Source organism: Gavialis gangeticus, unplaced genomic scaffold, assembly GCF_001723915.1.
Source record: "Gavialis gangeticus isolate Ggan-Ray unplaced genomic scaffold, GavGan_comp1, whole genome shotgun sequence".
NCBI classification, from domain to species: domain Eukaryota; kingdom Metazoa; phylum Chordata; order Crocodylia; family Gavialidae; genus Gavialis; species Gavialis gangeticus.
The window spans coordinates 10,947,244-10,957,375 of NW_017729004.1; the positions used below are offsets into that span (position 1 = coordinate 10,947,244).

The following is a 10,132-nucleotide window of genomic DNA, read 5'->3' on the forward strand; positions in this document are numbered from 1 at the left end:
CTGTTTGCAGAGTGGGGCCCAGAGATGACAAACTCATGGCTCTGCCAGACTGGGAATCAAGGCCCGTCCTGATTCCCAGGCACTGAAAGCCCCTAGGGCATCTCAGGATGAAGCGCTCCCCAGCAGGATGAGCCTGCAGCTGGTGTGTGCATCTCCACTGTCTCACTTGGAGGAGCTGAGCCTTCATGCTCCTCCATGGCGGGGTGGAAAAAGACAACTTTTCTGCACCGTCATGAGACCCGGTCCTGCAAGATGCAGCGGCAGGTGCTCAGTCCCTGGCACACTGGACCCTTTGTTAGCAGCACAACGGCACTGGCCACAGGTTGGCAAAGACAGGAAGATAAGAGGACAACTGCTCTCAAAGAAATGCCCCATCCCCGTCCCCTCCCCCTTTGTTTCAGGATCAGGCCCTGAAGAACTGGCTTGTACTGAGCGGCAGGTCCCATTGAGACCCACTTGTCTGCTGGACAACGAATGATCCAATGTCCTCTGGCAACTGTTGGCAATCAGTCTCTTACGGGCGGCTTTCCGCATCCAGGGAAAAGCAACGCCTTGCGTTTGAGCTGTTCTGCAGGCACGGGAATGCAGAGTCAACAGGACTGCTTGGGCAGCCACATCTTGACTGGACACGCTGGGGTGAATCAGGGTAACGCTGATTGACTATAACCACGTAAGGCACAAAGCAGTGCGAGTCTGGCCTCTCTGAAGAGCTGGAGATGCTGTTATGGTCACTGGCTTCCCACCGCCTCCCATTTTCAGCTCCCACAAGAGGACTCCTTTCCCTCTTCAAATGCATTGAGGCACACGTGCCAATCGTTCCTTGTCCTGGATTCATCTCGGTCTGCTTCACGCCCGAGTCCTGCAGCGACTATTATGGGGCACCCTTTTTTCTCTGCTGAGACAGTGACGGCTGCCCTCAAGGATGTGGCTGGTGGTGCTCCTTTCAGAGTGGCCCAGCGAGGGGTGGTAGATCCGGTCCACTTCATGCCTTGGGGACAGGTGACATGATGACTGCTTGCCATCCCGAGCTCCTCTGTGCCACCACACACCCACTGGCAACAGGGCTACTCAGTCTGTGGTTCACCCGACCACCGATGTGTCACGAGGGCAACCCCTAATTTTGAACTGCTTCTAGCCCAAGTCATGGTGACAGCTGTTCTCCACAGCCAGCTGGTGCATAAGTGCAGTTTAGAAACTGGTCCCCTTGCTGACCGTGAGGTGTGATTGATCATGCGACCTCAGACCGAGGGGACCTGGAGCAACACAAACAGGAGGCTGAGGGCTGGGTTTTCAGAGTGCATAAGCCCATGGGTCTGTTTTGTTTCCCTTCCCTTTTCCTCGTATCCTCCGCCCACATTTCCCCTTCCCCTCGTGAGGGCCTAGAGGCTGCAGCTCACAAAGGGGTGCCTCAGCAGGTCCTCTGCTGTGGGCCGCCGCTTCTCCTCCACAAAGATCTGCTTGAGGAAGTTACGGCAGCAGTCTGAGACGCCGTCTGGGAGCTGCGGCTTGGTCGGCTGCGTGGCAATTTTGAAAATGGCTGCCATGGCTTCAAATTCTGCCCACGGTGGCTTCTCTGTTAGCATCTCCACCACAGTGCAGCCCACGCTCCTGCAATGAAGAACAGGAAGAGCGAGAGGGTTAGAGAAGCAAAAGGGTTCATCCAGCCATCATGCTGCCTCATCCCCTTCTCCCAGGCATCTGACCCAAAATTATTCATTAGAATCATAGAAAACGAGGGCTGGAAGGGACCTCAGGAGGTCACACCCAGTCCAAACCCTGCTCCAAGCAGGACCGTCCCCAACTAGAGCATCCCAGCCAAGGCTTTGTCTAGCTGGGTTTTGAAAACCCCCAAGGATGGAGCTTTCACCCCTCTCTGGGTAACCTGTCTCAGTGTTTTACTACCGTCCTAGTGAGAAAGGTCTTCTAATATCTAACCTAAACTTCCCTTGCTGCAACTTAAGACCATTGCTCCTTGTTCTGTTACAAGTGAAACTCCCTGAACTCGAGGTTTTAAGAAGCCCCCACTGATCATTCTGGAAGTGGACATCCTGTGCGTGGGTCAGCAAGTCTTTCTGAAGCCCTAAGTTAAAGCAGACCATGAGAACAAAGCATGCTCTGCAATTCAGCAGATTCACACACACAAATGCACACTGTTGCCAATTTGTGCCGCACATTTTCTGCTTTCATTTATAACACAAAAGGTCACTAAGCCTCTCCAGCTGTGCAGGTATACTGCCAAGGCACCATCAGTGCTAACAGATTCAGCGTCACCTGCGTGAGGCTTCAGGCTGCCAGAAGCAATCCTGCAAAAGGCCCGATTTGTTTCTTGATTCTAACAAATTGGTAGCTCCAGAGCTGACAGATAACAGAGTAGGGCACAATAAATATTCGGAGGTGGTGAGGCAAAATGCAAAATAAATGCAATTTAACTTAAAAAGCTTCTGGAGCAATGTATTATTCACTTAATTCAGCAAACCCTTCCCTTTTTACAGAGTTCCCACCCGAGGGCTGAAAAACTTGTTGTTGTCAGAAATGTTCAGGGTCCATTATCACAGCATCCCAGTGCCTTGCAGTTTTCATTGTACCGATACGTATCCACACAACAGTGCTACGAGGCAGGGAAGTACTATTATTTCCACTTGTAGATGAAGAATGGAAGCATAGAGACGCAGATTTTTTTAAAGGTATTTAAGCTCTGCTGCTCCCCACAGTAAGGCTCAAGTGACTTAGGTGGCTAGATCCTATTTTCAGAAGTGACTTGAGAGGTGAAGTTTCATGGAAAGTCAATGCTGAGCAGAAAACTTTGGCCTGGTTTCAAAGTGCTTCTGTGCAGAGAGGGACCTATTTCAAAAGCACCTAGGTAGGTTCGGAGGGAGTTGGGCACTGACCCACATCTTCTGGGCTCTACAAACTTTAGAAAAATCTGACAACATCATAACCAGTGAATCAGGAACTTGAGTTAGCTTAGGCCACTAAATGTAATCCTACTGTATCTGTTCATGTGTTTGAAACACAGAGGGTGGAGACATCCCCCCTGCCCCTACTCCCCTTCTCGCTGCTGTTTGTGACTTGATCCTAAGGCTGAGATGATGTGTGTTACATAAAGAGCTATTTTTCTTTCAGGGACTGAAGGAAGGAATAGGATCTCACACACACCCTCCTAGGCAGAAGAGGCTCTGGCCTCAAATGACTTGCCTGAAGTGACCCAGACCCTGTGGCAGAGCAGAAAGTTTAATCTGAGTGAGTCCTAAGCTAACCCCTTCACCACTAGCCTGGCTTGCAGCACAGAGATCCAACTTAGTGCAGCCCTCCTCCAGGCTTAAGTAGTGCAAGGGCAATTGTGCTGGTTTGCAGAGAGCTGAATTCCCAGCAGCTAGCAAGATCCAGGGCAGACATGCAGGGGCGGGGAAATGTCCTGAAGGCTTCCCAGCACTTGGTGAGAAGTCTTGGCACCTGCATGGATTCTCTAGCCTCGTTAAGCCAGCTTGGCAACCATGACTTATAATCACCTTCAACAAGAGCTAGCTGTACCTGCCGCCTATCAACTGGGGCAAGTGACAGGAGGGTAGCCTGCCAAAGGCTCCTCTGGCCTTCTCCCCACCAGTGTGAAGCAGCTCCAGTAACTCATTCCCATTGCCCTGGCTTGTTTGGAAAGGCAAGGGAAGATGTGTTGTCTGCACACAGCAATGCTGAAGTTTGTTGGCACCATCGCTGCAGCCATTCCAGCTGGTTAGGCTCCGGGCCCGATCATGCAAACCTCAGAGGCCGATGAGATTGCAGGGGTGAGGGAGTGGAGTACCCATTTACCAGGGTCAATGTGCAAATATCCAAAGCCAGAATTACAGAGTCCCCATAGGTCCCCTGGAGCTGAGGAAGGTCATGGATACTTAGAAGGGCTTCCTGTTAACAGTCAATCCCGAGGGAACTAAAATTAGTGTCCACCAGGGTCCTGCAAAGTCACTTGTGTCAAAAAGCAAGTGCACATTGGAGCCACAAACAGACCTTGCTCAAGGCCAAGACCATCCAAAATGATTTTGGGCACTTCCATTTTGGGGCATTCTGCCTGAAATACCCTGATGGAGCTGAAGGAAGGGCAGGTTGGCACCTTAGACACTGTCTAGTTCAGAGGCATGAGGTTTTGTACACCACAACCTACTCAGTCAGATGCTAGAAATCTCTAAGATGCCGCCCTGCACTACCTTTTGTCTGACCTCAGGCCAACATGGCAACTTACCTCTGTGCTCAAGGTGGCCTGAATTTCACAAGTGCTGAGAGCGCATTCTTGGAAAGCCATCCTCCTTTTTCCATGTCCCAAAGACCGGTGCATCCAAAATCATTAATCTCTCCAGCCCTAACATTCAGTTGTAACATTAAGCCAATAGACCATGCGGTCTTTAAATGCTAACTTGACCTGCTGTTCTTGGAAAATTAACCACTATGATTTTCTAAAATGGATGGCTACAACAGAAAACCATCATGTTAACCCACTTCAATGAACAGGCCCACTTCATTTCTTACCACACATCTGCTTTCCTTCCATAGCCTTCTCCACTGATCACCTCTGGGCTCATCCAGTAAGGAGTTCCTGTGACAGATTTGATTCCTGTCCCAGACATGCAGATGGTCTGAATGCGTTTGCTGGCCCCAAAGTCTCCGAGTTTAACATTCCCAGCAGAATTTCTCAAGATGTTGGCACCTACAGGTCAGGCACAAAAAAAACAATAGAGGGAACTGCAGGCCAGAGCACACCAAGGAAAAGTAAGAAACACTCAGGCCAATGACTGGTAGCTCCACAAAAGGTGGAAAGGCAATATCTGGTTACATTAATGCACTATGTGGGAGTCCTCTCTCTACCAGCTCCTTTTGAAAATCCCACTCAATGAGCATTGCAATTAAGGCAACTTCACAGCACTAACCCATTTCATGGAGAAAGAAGTTTTGGAAAAGTTGAGGCCAACAACAGTTCCTCACTTACAACGCCACAGTTCTTGAGTGCCAAATGCCTCAGGCCTGATTTTGAGAAGTGCACAGCTCACATGCTGGCAACAGGATCTCTGCAAATCAAGCCAAAAGCATCTCCCCAGGGGAACTGCAGCCAGAGGCCACCAGGAAAATTCAGGCCTACATAACATGTTTGAAAATGCCCAGCAAGCCTAAGTTAGAACCAGGGCAAAAACCCAGGAGTTGTAACTCCCGGGGCTGCGCCCTGACCACACGGCATACAAATCCCCACAACGTATCAGACGACCTTAAATAAGTGCAAGGTTTCCCATTATTAGCTCCTTACCTTTAATATCCCTATGCACAATCATATTGCTATGCAAGTAGGAAACTCCCTGCAGAATCTGCCGTGTGTATTTCCGGGTGACGTTCTCGGTCAGGGCACCATATGCTTTTAACTGGTCCTTTATGGAACCCTGTTGCAAAGAAGAAAATGGTTGGGGTTTGCTGAGCCTGGCCCATTGCACTGCACTGGCTTTTACATTTATGTGATCTTTATTTTTCTGGCTCTGTGGAATGTCATGTGATGATGCCAAAGTGTCATGGACACACGTGACAGATCCAGGGTTTGGTCCCACAGGACAATACTCCTCTGGGCAGAAGAGAAAAGTGTGAAGAGCTGGTCTGCAATAGAAGAACTGCCCAGAGCCTAGGCCATGGGTGGCCAATCTGTAGCATGAATACCACAAGTGGCACAGGCATCCTCTACATGGCGCATAGCAGATTAGGGAGGGAGCTGGGAACAGTGCAGATGGGACGGGGAGCAGAAAGAAGAGCAGCAGTTTAGGCTGGGTAAGGGAATAGGGGTGGCACTTGGGGTGGGCATGGGACTTAATCTACAGCACGCCTGCCAAATACGTTGGCCCCCACTGGCCTAGTTAACACAGCTTAGCTCTTTACCCCCCTCTTGTGACCACTGTACATCATCAGCCAGGGCATCTGAGGAAATGCATCTGAAGGGTACAAGCCCGAACTGCTCACGTTCAACGACTACGTCTGTCAGATCAGAGGCAACAATGCCTCCAGCGTTCACAGCCCCATCTGGGAAATCAGTCCGACAATGCCACAGGTGGCTCTGCAGGGGTTGAGGCAAGGAGCTCAGGATTTAAAAGTACTCGTTTTGAGTGCTTCAGGCAGGGACCTTTTAACCCAAGTGCCAGAGGTTCCCCACTTACAGTCCCCTCCACCAACACTCCTCGTGCCTTACACCTCCTGAGCTTGCTTTGCTCCAGGTCTGATTTTGTCCCTTCCCTCTTCCGAAGCCAGAGGTGCTCTTCTTGCGAAAAACCCACCCCTCCTCACTGCAGCTGGCATTGCCCAGGGTTCTCCATCATTATTCCCTTGTTAGGTATCTGTCCCCCAAGCTTTTTTGGCCTTCTGGTGACCCCAGTCTTCCCTCTGTGGGATGGGGCACAGGTATTAGCACCATACTCAGGTGAGGCCACTTAAGAGCCTCCTCTGCTCCTGGAGTCAAACTGGCCAGTCCCTTTCACTAGCAAGACATTTAGGTGGGAAGGGAAAGAACAGGAGATGCAGTATTTATATAGGTTAATGATAAATTCCCTGAGCTACTGAGGCTGGTGAGAGGCCAGTTTGGTGCAGAAGGCTCCTTAGTAGACTGGCCTCATCACAGCTCTTCCCAATCGTGGGTCGACAAAGCACTTCAGTGCTGCTGCCCTATAGCTGGGGATCCAGGTCTCATCCACCAACCTCAAGGGGAGAGGGAGGCAGGGGAAGCAGAGTCCTGCATGATGGCGTGAAGCGAGCTGCTGTTGCAGAATGAAAGTCAATCTTTATTTAGTCAGAGCCCTGGTTTATCACTAGAAAAACAAACAGGCCACTCTGTCCAGCTCTGGAAAAGCCACAGCATCAATGCTGGCTTCCTGGCTGGGAACAGACATCAGTGTGTGATAGAGCGAGCGGCAAGGGGGTCGATAACGCTGCCAGGGCTTATTCTTCTGGTTCTGCGTCAGAGCCTGTAACTAGAGCTGCCAGAAAGAGGACTGTGGTTAGACCGAGCATTGAACTGGGGGGCTTGCAGATGTGCAGTTTGTGGAAATCTGTTTTTCACACGGGGATCTTCTGAGTGGGAATTTTTAGTTGTAACAGCAACTTGTGACCAGATCTGTTGGTTCCTTCTGACTCTGCAGTCTATGAATAGGTGAGTGCTTGCAGCCTCAGAGTCTACAGGGCAAACACAGGGGTGGTGGGTAAGAAACAGATGGATCAGAGTAAAAGGGGTGCATCACCAGGTAATGTAAATGGAGCTACACCGGTTTGTACAAGCTGCGGTCCTGGCCAGTGAACTCTAAGGGCCTTGCTACATGCCGTACTTTGAGCTGCCCAGATGCTGATCAGCTTAGAGCTAGCTTGGAGTTCGGAGCAGTTGCACCTTCAGACTAGAAACCTTCTCCGACCGTCTCCCACCTGCACAGCTGTGACTTGCCACTACCAGCCTGGTGAGCAGGGAGGTCACCTCCAGCCCTACATCTCCGTGATTTCTATGTAGGGAAGAGGGAGATGGCAAGGCTGGGGAGGTCACTACCCCACGTGCTCATGGCTTGCTGTTACACGTCCTGGTGCATCCATCAGCCTGTTCCCAGTGCCTGGGCAACTTCAGCTTAAGGGGGGCTCAAATGCAACCCTGCCTTCCCTCCCCTATATACTCCCCCTCAGCTCTGACCCCCACATCCACCCTGCCCCCACTTCCCTCGGTGCCCCTGGGCCCAGTGGGGGCAGCTCAGCAGCACACAGTGGAGCAGACAGACACCCCGGGAGGCCCAGGCAGTAGCCCCAGGCAGTGGCACAGCCCTGCACCCACAACCTGGATGCCCCCACAGCTGCCTGGCTCTGGAGCAGCAGTTTCCCTGGCAGCAGGCTGCCCCCCACCCCACAGCAGCCGCTGCCAGCTCTCACTGCACTGCACATGGATTGAGTGCATGAAGCTGGGTGCTGCTGGAGCCATGGGGCTGGAGATCAGGGCTTGTCAGAGCCCTGTCAGGTCTGGGGGCTCCCGTGTTGTCCTCCACTTCCCAGGGCTTGGCAGAGAGGGAGAAGCACAGGGTCCAGCAGTGGCCACCTGCTCAGAGGCTCAGTGCTGGTGGGGAAAGGTGCCTGAGCCACTGTTCCTGGATGGGAGGGTGCTGGAAGTTGGAGGAAATAGAAAAGCTGCAGCTCCACTTAGCAGCTGGGCGTGTGAGAGCCCACAGGACACAAGGGTTGGGGAGAAACCGCTGCATCCTGGGATACTGGAGGACTTCAATTTGAGTGTCACGTCTGTGGGGAGTAGCTGCACCTTAATCGAACAGGAGCTGGGTTGTGTGGATCAGAGATAATCATGCCCTGCAGTGGCGTAATCTGAACTGCATAAAGCATGTTTTAGCCACTTAAAGGCATTAACGTGCGGACAAGCTAGGGGTGAACAGCTCCAGGAGCTGCCCAAAATTAATGTGCAACAAGGCTAAAGCGATGCCGCTTACATTCTGAAGAATTGAGAAAAAGAGCTGGAGTTATATCTCCTTAGTTTCCTCCACATCAAAGCATCTTAATCCTACGCTGTCCCTGGAGATGTGTCATCATACACAAACAGAGTCACAACCAGGGGATACCCAATAAAGCAACACTGTCGTGAGATGAGGTAGTTTCAGAGAACAGAGCTGTTCAGGTAATCAGCAATACGTTTCCATGCATGCTTCAAATATATATAATTAGCAATGCAGCTGAGAGCTGAGATTTTGACAGTGAATCTTTCCTAGAGCAAACTGGATGCTTATCTTGCTGGGATCCTATGACCCCAGCTGACTTCCTGCCCTTTGGGCAGGGGGCTGGACTCGATGATCTTCCAAGGTCCCTTCCAACCCTAACGTCTATGAAATCTATGAAATACCCAGTTATCATAATGACAGACGGGCCTGAACGCCCCCAATTTGAAGCCCGTTCTGAATCCAATCACACACTAACTGGGTGCTCAGACAGGGGGTCTGAAAGATCCAAATCAGGATGCGGCTGCTCCGAAGCGCAAAGAAATCTGGAATTATGACTTGATGGCGAACCAGAGGGGTCAGGCTGTGAAGTCCGACTTGAATCCAACAGTTCCAGGGCAACTGGATCCTCAATTCATTTTGGCCCTTTACAGATATATGGGTCAAGCTGCTGGACTTGGCTCTGACTCCAAACCTCTCTAGTTCAGGATGATCTATGTCTACTCTTAGCCACGTGGGCTGGCCATGGCCGCACTTACCCCTGGCATGTATTCCACGAAGATGGACAATTTCCTTTCTTCTGTGTCACGCAAACAACCGTAATACTGGACTATTCTCTCATGGCGGAGGGTCTTTAACAGCTGGATCTCACACTCCAAGGCATTCACCTCCTGTAGTGGAACAAACACACTGTGCAATGAAAAGAATGGCCTAGAATAAGCCTCATTCCTCCCAGTGGCTCTCTAGCTTATCTTTCAGGACTTGTGAAGCACTGACTGTATCCTCAGAGCCGCATGGTGACACAGAGAAGATAAACTTGTCATGCCAAGCTCAATCACAGCACGCTGCTTCACCTGAGCTGCGTCCTGAACTGAGAGCAGTGCAGCCACCTCTGAGCAATGTATATTGGTCCACCCTCTGCAGCCACACCACTGCTGTCCCAGGTTGAGGCATGGGGAACAGCACAGAATAGCTGAGCATGCCAGCGTCCAACACAAGAAATTTGTGGTACAAAGCCCAGATGTGAAAATGAGTACCGTCCATAGGAGATGATGGCCTACAAGACAGAGAGGGATGCCACAGCAGGGAGCCGTGTTGAAATGTTTCCAGAGAAAACAGAGGAAGAGAGAGGGAGTTAGAGGGATTTACTAGTTACATGGTTTCTTCTGCACAAGTCTGGGCTATCAGGAGAGATAGAAATGAGGGGAACACCAGTTGCACGGGCTGCCTAGAAGCAGGAGTGGGAAGGAGATGGATGGATGGATGAAGCATGGCAGCTGGAAAAAGGGAGGAGCGGAAGGGGCAGGACAGAATGGGAGACAGCAGGTCTGAGCCATAGGCTGGGCCAGTAACAATCAGGGGCTCGGAAGGGATGAAGTATCACTGGCTGCTGCTGACAGCTAATACTGTCCCCCCGATGCCACAAAACG

At 51.2% G+C, this 10,132-nt stretch overlaps 1 protein-coding gene across 2 annotated transcripts in view; it reads right to left on the reverse strand.

The window, feature by feature from the left end:
• Positions 1 to 10,132, reverse strand: part of LOC109291200 (mitogen-activated protein kinase kinase kinase 3-like) — a 124,342-nt gene continuing 114,210 nt past the window's right edge. For both annotated transcript variants that reach the window (XM_019508088.1, XM_019508087.1), the window contains exons 15-18: positions 9,242 to 9,373; positions 5,288 to 5,417; positions 4,519 to 4,696; positions 1 to 1,608 (exon numbers count right to left, since the gene is read on the reverse strand). In XM_019508088.1, coding sequence (XP_019363633.1) covers positions 1,380 to 1,608; positions 4,519 to 4,696; positions 5,288 to 5,417; positions 9,242 to 9,373 — 669 coding nt within the window. In that variant the 3' untranslated portion in view covers positions 1 to 1,379. The remainder of the gene's footprint in view (positions 1,609 to 4,518; positions 4,697 to 5,287; positions 5,418 to 9,241; positions 9,374 to 10,132) is intronic.